Raw genomic sequence first — 14,115 nt, 5'->3', positions numbered from 1 at the left:
TTTCTTGCTTCTTGTATGGCGTAATATTTGTGTGTATCATTTCAGCATCGGTACTAATTTTTGTTAATAGCACATTCTAATATTTACCTGAATTTGCAATATTAATAAAAGATGTCTTTTTTTTAGAAATAATTGAAACATTAGATGACTGAGTATACTCAATTAAGAAATAATAGCAAAAAAAGAAGAAAGAAAGAAAAAACGAAGATAACTACAAAATTGCACATAAATAAAATGAGTCACTTTTCACTGCATTAGTGACAGTCCGGTGGCTTATTTACTCATTTACATTGACTTCTAATTTTACTAGCAAACTAGGTGCAATTTCAATTAATGTAATTAAGTATAACAGACCTTCTGACAGCTTGGCCTGCAGAGTCTGCTTCTGGCTGAAATGCATATTTTTCGATGTCATTCACCTGCACAGCATTAGGGTTAAACACAGTTCTAAATTCTATTCCGAAACTGTGTACAACTGCAGCAGCCACAATAACATTTCTACGCTTGTTTGGCTTAAAACGCGTTGTTTTAGTGAGAATTTGGAAACATTTCTTCCAAACACCGAACGCTCGCTCTATTACACATCTGGTAGCAATATGGGCTTTATTGTAGCGCCGTTCCGCCCCTGTGTGAGCTCGGAGCACAGGTGTCATACGATGTCTGGAGAGAGCATATCCACTATCTCCAACAAGCAACCCATCGTACTGTCCATTTTCAAACTCTGCAGCAACTGCACTATTGTGCTACGTGCGTGCATCATGCGTGGAACCCGGCCAGCGGCTTACCAAGTTCAAAATCTCCATATTGGCATCACAGATGATTTGTGTATTGACAGAAAAGAAATTCTTGCGATTTCTGTATAGTTCTGCTTGTGCTCAACAAGGACAAAGTATGGGTATATGTACACAATCTATGGCCCCTATGACATTTGGGAATCCACAAGTTTGATAGAATTTCTTGTTCCTTAATATATTTTCTTGGCTCATGGCATGGACACATACAGTGGCTTTAAGGCAATTCTACTGTTTACCGCACTGTTAAAATCTCTTCCAGCATTAGTACGATGGACGTTAATGAGATCCCCTGCTGCGATTTGATAAGCACCTGTGCGAAACATTCGCAGTCCACAAAGAAATTGCAGCCTAGGAGACAAAGCACGCTTCCTGTCAGAACTGTGCTGCAGTGACGGCTCCAGCATACCCAGCAGCAACTCAAAAGATTTCTTCAGCAACCCAAACCGCTCTTTGAAATCACTGTCGCTATACACCACAAATGGGTCCCTTCTTTCCATTACAGCCTTCATTCTTGGAATGTTCACCTCTTCTTCCATCTCCATATATTCTTCATAGTCAAGGTAATCCATAGAATTCGGCACTTAAAACACAGAACTCAAAGATCGCACCTTACTTTCTTACTTTACTCCTACTACTGCCCAGGAGTAAATTTTGGCCTTGTTTCCTCCTTAAGTTACTAACGTAGTAACGTACTCTTCAATGGTGCTCTCCACCACTAATGGAGTAACTAAATTTACTTCGGAAATAAATGAAAAATTTATCCTGGAGTAATTTACTCCTTTAGTTCAGTACTATCGATTGAAATTCGCCGATTTCCTTCTCTGTTAGTAACTTACTAGTTTAGTCTTACTTACTCCCGGTTGGTGCTCGCCACTCTTAAGTGTTGTGCGAATACGAAATTACACAACCTTGGCAGTTCAAAAATACGTGCTTTCTAAGGATAAAATGTAACACTGTAGCAGCATTATCTGTCACAATATATACTGGGTGAGTGAACACGAAAGAGATTTCAGTCGTTTATTACAGACAAACTATAGAAGATAGAAACTCGTTCTGCGCGTCACTGGATAGAGGAAGGTTCAAAGTTCTGACACAGTTGTGCTGTTGTTTGTTTGTAGGAACGTGGCCACTACACCAGGAGAGAAATCATTTCGTGTGTTGGAATTAGCGAGAAGTCGATCCATTGTTCAAGAGCAACGTGCGTTCCGCCGTCGATTCAGCAAGGAGACGCCTCTGCACAAGCAGATTTATGACTGCCATATAACATTCTTGGAAGTTGCTTGCATATACAAAGGGAAGAGCACGTCTGATGAAAATTTGGAGCGTATCATAGACGCGTCCACACGCCCACAGGACGTACAGGCTAGGAACTTGAAATTCCTCAAACAACGCTGTGGCATGTTCTGCAGCGAAGCCTTACATGTTGCAGTTACTGTTTATTACAACTGCGTCCTAGCGACCATAGCAGAAGGTACGAAATTTGCATTTCGGCTCTCCGGGATGTTGTGTCTAGAATCATACATACGCGGCTCGCTAGACAAACAATTCGTATTATTATTATTTTTTATTATTATTTATTTTATGGCCGTCGTTGGACCACTCTAGTCAAAAATACAAAGTTCTAAACAAGTTGTTACACAGGGATACAACTTGGCTCAACAATAACTTAATATGATATTTAGGTAATATAATTATTAGAGTCTATTCTTATATGAAAGGTATTTTGCTCTTCTGTCTGCCCAATATTTCTTTATTCTTTCAGATATTTTCTTTCTTTCTTCATCTGAGATCACTCTTCCTGTACTCCTTTTATTGATTTTCATTTGTAGTCTGGTTTGCGGGTCTTGCAGTATTCTGGTTTTCTCTGTCTTGTTTTTTAGGTCATCTACTGTAATTTGGAGTTCTTTTATATCTTCCTTAATTTCTGTGATCCATTTACTGTCGCTCTTGCTATTCCCCAATTTTTGTATTATTTTTTTGCTAATTCTGTTTTCTGGACTTCTCATCAGATGTCCAGTGAATGAGATGCGTTTCTTCCTGATTGTGCTCATGACTGGTTCTACTTTCTTATATACTGTTTCATTTGATGCTTTTCTCCAATGTCCATTTATTTTATACTGTTTATTTATACATGTCCTAATTATTCTTCTTTCTATTTTTAGTATTCTGTCAATTTCTGCTGTATTAGTTGTTTTGAAGATAGTTTCAGCTGCATACGTTATTTCTGGTTGTGTAACTGTTTTATAGTGTTTTAATTTTGCATCTATAGATAGGCTTTTTGTTGTATGTAGTTTTGGTAATGTAATTTGCGTAGTTCAGTTTTTTTATTCGATTCTGCCATGATGGCTTCTCATTTATATTGTATGTATTATTTCGCCTAAATATTTAAATTTATCAACAATTTTGATTTCCTGTTCTCCTATTGTAATTTTGTTTGCAAGTGGTGGATCAGTTATCATAATCTCCGTTTTTTCAAATCATATTCTAAGGCCTTCTTTCTCTGCTATTTTTTGTAGTGATTTCACTTGTTGCCTGGCTTCTTGAATGTTGTTGGCTAGGAGAGCAAGATCATCAGCGAATCCCAAGCAGTTTAAGCTAATATCATCTTTTGCACTTCCAATTCTTATCATCTTTGGATTGTCCTTGTACTATTCTCTCATTATGTATTTCAGTGCACAGGTGAACAGAAATGGTGATAGGCAGTCACCTTGTCTTAAGCCTGCTTTTATGAGGAATGGTTCCGAAATTTCTCCTCTAAACTTCACTTTTGATTTGGTGTTGGCTAGAGTGAGTTGTATTATATTAATTAGTTTTGGATGGAGTTCTAGATTTCTTAAAATTTTTAATACTTAACGTCTGTGGAGACAGTCATATGCCTTCTTAAAATCTACAAATGTTATTGCCAGAGGTTTGTTCCGTTTCCTGTAGTATGCCATAATCAATTTTAAACTAATTATCTGCTCTGCACAGCTTCTCCATGGTCTGAAACCTCCCTGATATTCCCCTAACTCCTAAGTGCTCCTTGATTCTTTCATATAGGATCTTGAATAGAATTTTTTATGTGCAATGTAGGAGAGAGATTCCTCTGTAGTTGTCTGGGTTGCTCTTATCTCCCTTTTTGTGTAGTGGGTGGATGATAGCTGTAGTCCAATGTTCAGGGAATCGTTCTGTTACCCAAATTTTTGTTAGAGCCATGTGTAAGGAGGTCTTGACTGTGTCACTTGCATATTTCCACATTTCAACAAAAACCTTATAATTTTTTTGTTCTACTTCTTGGAAAGCTGGAGGGTCTAGTTTGTTAGTTTTGGTTTTTATTGGGGTATTTATGTTGATTTGTAAGGGTTCTTTGGGTTCCTCGCAATTGAGAAGTTTGTTAAATGCTTTTGCCATGATTTCTGCATTTTCCTTGTTACTGTGTGTCATTCTTCCATCTTCATCTTTCAGTATTAGTGTAGGGGCCTCATATTGTTGTAGTTGTTTCCCAAAGATTTTATAGTAGTTCCTGGAGTTGGTTTTATGATAATTACCTTCTATTACTGAGTTTTATTATAACAAAAACAAGTACGAATATTTAACTTTGATAGAGGTGCTGCAAGCAAAGGACGCAATACAGTCTTCTTCAGAATAGACAAACACAAGTCTCTGCTACGTAGTGATGCTAAGGATAGAGGCTACGATGCGTCGGCTAACGAAGTGGCCAACGTTGAAGCTGCTATCCAAGTGGACTGCCACCAGTCGGGCGCGGAGCGTAAGTAGTCAGGTTCGTTTGAGCAGCTGCCGGAGAGCGCCAGAAAACTGGCCGTACTGCGAATCTCGTACCTTCCGACTTCGATCTCCTCGGCCCAATGAAGGGTGCACGCCACGTGAAGCAGTACGTGCATGATGCGGAGGTAACTGATGCGGCAAAACGCTGGCCCCGACGTCCATCAGTGGAGTGGCACGAAGCGGACCAACAGCCCCTCCCAGAAAAGTGGCGCAAGGACGTCGCATTGAACGCACATTATGTTGATGAACTGAGGTTTTTAGCCAAAAAAGTGGCGAATAATATGCTGTATTGAAATCCTGAATAAAACCGACCTGTTTTCAGAAAAAAAATAATTTTGCAGTGTTCACTGAACGTCCCTCGTAGGTACTGTCGGCAGGTGATACTGAAAGTTGTAATGGTACTTGAATTACGTAACCATTACGGCACCTCAACTCGACCTCTCGATACCAGCAATACTCTACTGTGTTTCTGTAAAGTAGTTGACATATTTTTGAGACAACATTCAGATTTGATTTCATTAATGTAGAAGTAGTTTGATTCATCGATACGTTTATATTGCAATGATATTATTCTTATGTGTATTCCTTCTTTTGTCACTATGATCTTTGACGTACTTGTAACTCTTGATTTTTTGGCGCATAAGCGATTATTAGTTAGTTAGAGAGTCGGACCCTGAAAAAGTCAAGTCTTGGACGTCATGTTGGAAAGACGCATATTGTAGTCAGCTTATAAAATGTGAACTTTAACAATGAGGAAGATGTTTTCAAGTACGTTTTGTATTGTGAAGTGTGTTACGCGATATTACAAGAAAAGCAATAAAAAGGAAGTGTAACTTAAATTCGGAGTGCTGATTATTTTTTTACATCACCATTTTCCTGCATAAGTGTAATCTTCAAGAATGGTTTGTGAAGCGCATCTACAAAACTATTGAATATAGCAGAATAAAACCTAGGCCTCTTTGCATCCGAGCTTGGAGTCATCACCACCTACATTTTCGACGATTGAGCCATGATTTTACAACGAGACCAGCGTGGGAAACACGAAAAGATGAGTGCCTAGTTTATTCATTATTATATGTTGTTGTTGTTGTGGTCTTCAATCCTGAGACTGGTTTGATGCAGCTCTCCATGCTACCGTATCCTGTGCAAGTTTCTTCATCTCCCAGTACCTACTGCAACCTACATCCTTCTGAATCTCCTTATGGTATTCATCTCTTGGTCTCGCTCTACGATTTTTACCTTCCACGCTGCCCTCCAATGATAAATTTGTGATCCCTTGATGCCTCAGAACATGTCCTACCAACCGGTCCCTTCGTCTCGTCAAGTTGTGCCACAAATTCCTCTTCTCCCCAATTCTATTCAATACCTCCTCATTAGTTATGTGATCTACCCATCTAATCTTCAGCATTCTTCTGTAGCACCACATTTCGAAAGCTTCTATTCTATTCTCTTCTTGTCCTAACTATTTATCGTCCATGTTTCACTTCCATACATGGCTACACTACATACAAATACTTTCAGAAACGACTTCCTGGCACTTAAATCAATACTCGATGTTAACAAATTTCTCTTCTTCAGAAACGCTTTCCTTGCCATTGCCAACCTACATTTTATATCCTCTCTACTTCGACTATCATCAGTTATTTTGCTCCAAGAATAGCAAAACTCCTTTACTACTTTAAGTATCTCATTTCCTAATCTAATTCCCTCAGCATCAACCGACTTAATTCGACTATTTTCCATTATCCTCGTTTTGTTTTTGTTGATGTTCATCTTACATCCTCCTTTCAAGACACTGTCAGTTCCGTTCTTCCAAGTCCTTTGCTGTCTCTGACAGAATCACAATGTCATCGGCGAACCTCAAAGTTTTTAACTCTTCTCCGTGGATTTTAATACCTACTCCGAATTTTTCTTTTGTTTCCTTTACTGCTTGCTCAATATACAGATTGAATAACATTGGGGAGAGGCTACAAACCTGTCTCACTCCCTTCCCAACCACAACTTCCCTTTCATGCCCCTCGACTCTTATAACTGCCATCTGGTTTCTGTACAAATTGTAAATAGCCTTTCGCTCCTTGTATTTTACCCCTGCCACCTTTAGAATTTGAAAGAGAGTATTCCAGTCAACATTGTCAAAAGCTTTCTCTAAGTCTACAAATGCTAGAAACGTAGGTTTGCCTTTCCTTAATCTTTCTTCTAAGATAAGTCGTAAGGTCAGTATTGCCTCACGTGTTCCAATATTTCTACGGAATCCAAACTGATCTTCCCCGAGGTCGGCTTCTACCAGTTTTTCCATTCGTCTGTAAAGAATTCGCGTTTGCATTTTGCAGCTGTGACTTATTAAACTGATAGTTCGGTAATTTTCACATCTGTCAACACCTGCTTTCTTTGGGATTGGAATTATTATATTCTTTTTGAAGTTTGAGGGTACTACGCCTGTCTCATACATCTTACTCACCAGATGGTCGAGTTTTGCCAGGACTGGCTCTCCCAAGGCCGTCAGTAGTTCTAATGGAACGTTGTCTACTCTCGGGGCCTTGTTTCGGCTCAGGTCTTTCAGTGCTCTGTCAAACTCTTCACGCGGTATCGTATCTCCTATTTCATCTTCATCTACATTCTCTTCCATTTCTATAATATTGTTCTCAAGTACATCGCCCTTGTATAGACCCTCTATATACTCCTTCCACCTTTGTGCTTTCCCTTCTTTGGTTAGGACTGGGTTTCCATCTGAGCTCTTGATATTCATACAAGTGGTTCTCTTTTCTCCAAAGGTCACTTTAATTTTCCTGTAGGCAGTATCTATCTTACCCCTAGTGAGATAGGCCTCTACATCCTTACATTTGTCCTCTAGCCATCCCTGCTTAGCCATTTTGCACTTCCTGTCGGTCTCATTTTTGAGACGTTTGTATTCCTTTTTGCCTGCTTCATTTACTGCGTTTTTATGTTTCCTCCTTTCATCAATTAAATTCAATATTTCTTCTGTTACCCAAGGATTTCTACTAGCCTTCGTCTTTTTACCTACTTGATCCTCTGCTACCTTCACTACTTCATCCCTCAGAGCTACCCATTCTTCTTCTACTGTCCTCCTTACCCCACTGCTGTCAATTGTTCCCTTATGCTCTCCCTGAAACTCTGCACAACCTCTGGTAAGTCAGTTTATCCAGGTCCCATCTCCTTAAATTCCCACCTTTTTGCAGTTTCTTCAGTTTTAATCTGCAGTTCATAACCAATAGACTTTATTAACTGTGCTGTAACGACACCTGCCACATAATAACTTTGTTGTTGCCCGAAAATGCAGTATTTAGCAGCGTGAGCAACACCACAATCATTATTAAATGTTGACCTTTGTTGTGGCAGGGTTGTTAGAAAGTGGTGCATAAATGACGGAATGCCTTACGGCAGAGATCGGGTGTTACGGCTTTGCGGCAGAGAATCCCGTTAGGTGATGCCCAGGTGGGTGGAAGCGGCCGACGCTGTTTGTGGGGCAGTGGGCTAGCGGTGCGGCCGCCAGAACATACGGGGGAGGAGAGCGCGCCAGTACTCAGGGGTGGTGGGTGAGTGCTGTGGGGAGGGCCTGTTGTCGCCCCGCGGCCGGGGGTGGGCCGCCGCCCCCACACGGCGCACAAAGCGCTGCTGCCGTCCAGGGCGCGCCCTCGCCGCGGGGGTGCGGCTCCCGGCAGACCGCAACCACACCCCCGCCACCACACGCTGGTCGCCGCTCAGCGCCCGACAAATAAAGCTACACCGCCGCAAAGAATAAAGCCGGGTTTCCGCAGGCAATCCCGCCCCCCCCCCCCCCCCCCCGCCGCCCCTCTTACATGAAGGTTAGCGTTTTCACACACCGGAGCCGGAAATGCTACTTTCAAGGCAGCGACAAGTAAAGTTATTTGCACAGGTGTTGCGCAGCTTTTATCACTAGGCCTTATAGTGCCGTTGACGAAGAAGCAACGGACCCTGCTCTGTATGAACTGAGCATCTCGCAGGAATCGTTCGGGAACACCCAGTACGCTAATAAGGGAGTTCTCTGCCAATATCGACGTCTCATTCGGAAATCTTTTTAAGACATACATTTATTCTGAGAGCGGGTTGGTTTTAATCAGGATTTCAACTAACCGTACTATTTTCCACTCTTTTTGCTACAAACCGCCGCTCTTCAACATAATCTCCGTTCGACACTGTGGCTTCACCCCACATTACTGGAAGGCCGTGTATAACCTCATGGTACCACTCTACTGGTCGACGTCGGGGCCAGCGTCTTGCTGCATAAATAACCTCCCCATCAACCACGTACTGCTTCTCACAGAGACCATCCTTTATTCGGCCAAACAGATGGGAGTCGGAAGGTGCGAGACGCAGGCTGTAGGGTGGATGAGGAAGTACAGTCGAATGAAGTTTTGTGAGTACCTCTCGCAAACTTGTGTGAGACCTAGCGTTGTCATGGAGAAGGCGGAGTTCCTTTGCATTTTTGAGTCGACGAACACGCCGAAGTCGTTTCTTCGCCGCCGGCGTGCACGCAACCGACGGATAGGTTTGCGCGACCTTGCTGCAATGAAGACACACGCGTCGCCCAACGACTCACCGTGCTCTTGTTCACTCCCAGGTCTCCGTAGACATTCTGCAAGCTCGTATAAATATCTCAGATGCTCTGGTTTTCCGTCAGAAGAAACTCAATGGCAACACTCTGCTTGTAACGTATCTCCACTACAGACGGAATTTCGAATTAGCGCCGCCAGCTGTCGGAACTTCATGAAACTATAGGGGCTGAAGCGGGAATGTTCCACTACGCCCCACAACAAATTCCGCATCACAAACTGGCCCAGAAAAAGTCGTGCATTACTTATTGAACGCCCCCTGCTTGTATGGGTATTTGATACACGTCCTAATCTCTTCCCTCCCCTCCCCCCCCCCTGTCTCTGCCCATATCCCCCTCCCCTTCGCTTTGTCCATCTACGTCTCCTTGCCCCTCTCTAGTCCGCCTGCGTAGCTGGGTGGTAACGTCCTCACCTTCCACGCAAGCTGGCCCAGGTTCGATTCCCGGCCGGGCTGGAGATTTTCTCCGCTCGGGGACTGGCTGTTGTGTTGTCCTCATCATCATATCATCCCCATCACCGGCGCTGAATGAAATTAGTCTTGCACTTGGCGGCCACACTTCCTCGACTAGAGGCCACCCAGCCAAGGCTGCCATACGCTCATTTCCATTTCCCCCTCTCTGACCATCGGCTCCCTACCACTCTCTCTCTCCATCTCCTGATTCCCCCTCTGTTCCATTTCCTAATACCCTCTCTCTCTGTCGATTTCCTCCTTTCCGCTCCGTCCGCGTTTCCTGCCACCGCTGCGTCCATCTCCTCCCCTTCACCCTCCCCTACTCTTCCTGATCTTGAGCCTTGTCTATTGTAATTGAAAATTCAGATTCTGTAATAGTATTCTAATCGTAAGTCGATAAACCGAAAATACAAATTTCCTTTCTTTCTGTGATAACCGTCTGCGAGGAAAAAAAAAACAGCATATTGCTGTCTAGGCATTTTATGTTTAAAAATTTACGGGTTGATTCTCTTTAACGTTTAAAAACCTCTGTGTTGTGGCTGCGCAAGACAGCCAATCCACTAAGAGGAAGCCGAAAGGCACGCGTTTAAGCTCACGCAGGCTAGCGTGAGGTCTGGAACAGGTCAGGGAAATGAGACTAGCAAAAATTGTACGTAGCTGCCGGAATACTTAACTTTAATCCATAATAGGTGAACATCGCTCTTGACGGTACATGTTTTACAGCATCAATAGTAACTGGTAATGGCGCCTTGCTAGGTCGTAGCAAATGACGTAGCTGAAGACTATGCTAACTATCGTCTCGGCAAATGAGAGCGTAATTTGTCAGTGAACCATCGCTAGCAAAGTCGGCTGTCTAACTGGGGCGAGTGCTAGGACGTCTCTCTAGACCTGCCGTGTGGCGGCGCTCGGTCTGCAATCACTGATAGTGGCGACACGCGGGTCCGACGTATACTACCGGACCACAGCCGATTTATAGGCTACCACCTAGCAAGTGTGGTGTCTGGCGGTGACACCACACTCTGAATCAACGTAGATGACGTTAAGTGATGTAACATACACATCAAAAAAAGTTTTGCGTCACCTCGGTTCCGGAACCTGTACAGAAAACTGGAATAGAGATCAACCTAAACATCATTTCCGCCCTTTTTATTGCTCATGAAAACCACACATTGCATGTTGTACCACCATACATTGAGACCTTCAGAGGCAGTGGTCCAGATTGCTGTACACGCCGGAACCTCTAATATCCAGTAGCACATCCTCTTGCATTGATGCATGCCTGTATTCGTCGTGGCATATTATCCACAAGTTCATCAAGGCACTTGGTCCACATTGTCCCACTCCTCAATGGCGATTCGGCGTAGATCCGTCAGAGTGGTTGGTGGGTCACGTCGTCCATAAACAGCCCTTTTCAATGTATCCCAGGCATGTTTGATAGGGTTCATGTCTGGAGAACATGCTGGCCACTCTAGTCGAGCGATGTCGTTATCCTGAACGAAGTCATTCACAACATGTGCACGATGGGGCCGCGAATTGTCGGCCACGAAGACGAATGCCTCGCCAATATGCTGCCGATATGGTTGCGCTATCGGTCGGAGGATGGTATTCGCGTATCGTACAGCCGTTATGGCGCCTTCCATGACCACCTTCCATGATCACCAGTCGTCCCCGCGTAATGCCACCCCGAAACATCAGAGAACCTCTGATGTGTCGACAGAAGTGCCGACACAGTGTTATTTTGAGGGGGCCGATAGGCACGCTATCTAACGCAGACGGGCGTGAAGTCTGGAACAGGATAACTATTGAATGGTAGCAAGTAAAGTACGTAGCTGGAATATACTTAACTTTATTCACTCCTTGTGATACATCTCTCTTGACTATACAAATGAGACTCGTAAGATACATGCACTGTTACAATTGGCGCCTTGCTAGGTCGTAGCCATGGACTTAGCAGAAGGCTATTCTAACTGACTCTCGGCAAATGAGAGGAAGGCTTTGTCCGTATTGTCGCTAGCAATGTCGTCGTACAATTGGGCGAGTGCTCCATCGTATATCGAGACCTGCCTTGTGGTGGCGCTAGGTCTGCGATCACACAGTGGCGACACGCGGGTCCGACATGTACTAAATGGACCGCGGCCGATTTAAGCTACCACCTAGCAAGTGTGGTGTCTGGCGGTGACACCACAACCTCCACCTTGCTTCACTCGCTGGACACTGTGTCTTAGGCGTTCAGCCTGACTGGGCTGCCTCCAGACATGTCTACGACGATTGTCTGCTTGAATGCATATGCGACACTCATCGGTGAAGAAAACGTGATGCCAGTCCTGAGCAGTCGATTCGGTATGTTGTTGGGCCCATCTGTACCATGTTGCGTGGTGTCGTGGTTGCAAAGATGGACGTCGGGAGTGAAGTTGCGCATCATGCAGCCTATTGCGCATAGTTTGAGTCGTAACACGACGTCCTGTGGGTGCACGAAAAGCATTATTCAACATGGTGGCGTTGCTGTCAGGGTGTCTCCGAGCCATAATACGTAGCTAGCGGTCATCCACTGCAGTAGTAGCTCTTGGGCGGCCTGAGCGAGGCATGCCATCGAAAGTTCCTGTCTCTCTGTGTTTCCTCCATGTCCGAACAACATCGCTTTGGTTCACTCCGAGACATCTGGACACTTGTCTTGTTGAGAGTCCTTCCTGGCACAAAGTAACAATGCGGACGCTATCGAACCGCGGCACTGACCTTCTAGGCATGATTGAACTACAGACAACACGAGCCGTGTACGTCCTTCCTGGTGGAATGGCAGGAACTGATCGGCTGTCGAACCCCCTCCGTTTTTCATAGTGTTTCTTAAACATCGACGAACTCTCGATTAATCGATAGCGCTATCGTCACTATCGGTATTTTGGTTTAACTATCGATAGTCCTATCGTTTCTAACGCAATTCTTTTTTAAATGGTGCCCGAAAAATTGCCGGTTCCTATTACCTCCATGGTGCCTAGAGAGCAGAGGGAAAGTAGATTTTATGGAGGTATTTAACCAACATCAAATTTAGTGGCGCTTTAGCCAGTCTATGTTGTTTATAAACTATGTTGTTAATAGATTGGTCGCTGTGGGGGAGGGGTTGTGAGAGCAGGAATTTCCTTGTTTGTCTTCCAGTGATGACAACTCACGGTCGTTCGCATCTCGTACCGATCGCTTATGATAAAAACTACGCATGGATTCCTGAATGGGCGTTATAGAGATCGTCATCTTCAAATGTGTGAGCTTACTTACTTGTAGCAAGGAACAAAAATGTAAATGAGGTTGTTGTAATAATAAGCAGAGGAGAACATGACATTTTAAAGATTTGTTAAGCGTTTTTGATTGTACTGTAGAATGGATTTGAGAATAAACACAGTTATTAATTAAACACGCCTGCTACTGTCCTATTCTCTTCTGGAACCTCATTGTACTTACAAGTGTTTTCAGCTGTACACAAATCACTGCCACAATACCAATGCCCCAGAGTCACTTTTGCTTTTGCTTTTGCAGAAGCACAAATATCATTCAGATGTTGGTTGTTCGACTTGTGTTTGATTAGCGGAGCTCGTCCTTCCAAGGACACACCGGCTCCCGCAAAACTGAATATAGCAAAAACACAACCCGTCGAGTGTCAAGTTTTTTTATTTGTATGGTGGCTGAACACAGTCATATAAATACGCAGCTGTATTTACATGCTATCTGCTTTCACAGCATTGCAGTGCATATTCATAAGTAATTCGGGCGAAATACACTCCTGGAAATGGAAAAAAGAACACATTGACACCGGTGTGTCAGACCCACCATACTTGCTCCGGACACTGCGAGAGGGCTGTACAACCAATGATCACACGCACGGCACAGCGGACACACCAGGAACCGCGGTGTTGGCCGTCGAATGGCGCTAGCTGCGCAGCATTTGTGCACCGCTGCCGTCAGTGTCAGCCAGTTTGCCGTGGCATACGGAGCTCCATCGCAGTCTTTAACACTGGTAGCATGCCGCGACAGCGTGGACGTGAACCGTATGTGCAGTTGACGGACTTTGAGCGATGGTGTATAGTGGGCATGCGGGAGGCCGGGTGGACGTACCGCCGAATTGCTCAACACGTGGGGCGTGAGGTCTTCACAGTACATCGATGTTGTCGCCAGTGGTCGGCGGAAGGTGCACGTGCCCGTCGACCTGGGACCGGACCGCAGCGACGCACGGATGCACGCCAAGACCGTAGGATCCTACGCAGTGCCGTAAGGGACCGCACCGCCACTTCCCAGCAAATTAGGGACACTGTTGCTCCTGGGGTATCGGCGAGGACCATTCACAACCGTCTCCATGAAGCTGGGCTACGGTCCCGCACACCGTTAGGCCGTCTTCCGCTCACGCCCCAACATCGTGCAGCCCGCCTCCAGTGGTGTCGCGACAGGCGTGAATGGAGGGACGAATGGAGACGTGTCGTCTTCAGCGATGAGAGTCGCTTCTGCCTTGGTGCCAATGATGGTCGTATGC

The 14,115-nt window shown here is 44.4% G+C and overlaps 1 protein-coding gene across 1 annotated transcript in view; it reads right to left on the bottom strand.

Annotated features, from left to right (window-relative positions):
- The window catches only part of LOC126424556 (uncharacterized), a 123,856-nt gene extending 110,515 nt beyond the window's left edge, over positions 1-13,341 (bottom strand). The window contains exons 1-2 of the mRNA XM_050087303.1: positions 13,310-13,341; positions 8,078-8,298 (exon numbers count right to left, since the gene is read on the bottom strand). Of these exons, the coding sequence (XP_049943260.1) occupies positions 8,078-8,298; positions 13,310-13,341 (253 nt within the window). The remainder of the gene's footprint in view (positions 1-8,077; positions 8,299-13,309) is intronic.
- Between the last annotated feature and the right edge of the window lie 774 nt (positions 13,342-14,115).

The sequence above is a fragment of the Schistocerca serialis genome, chromosome 10 (genome assembly GCF_023864345.2).
Source record: "Schistocerca serialis cubense isolate TAMUIC-IGC-003099 chromosome 10, iqSchSeri2.2, whole genome shotgun sequence".
In the NCBI taxonomy this organism is placed as follows: domain Eukaryota; kingdom Metazoa; phylum Arthropoda; class Insecta; order Orthoptera; family Acrididae; genus Schistocerca; species Schistocerca serialis.
This window is presented reverse-complemented; position numbering and strand designations above follow the sequence as displayed.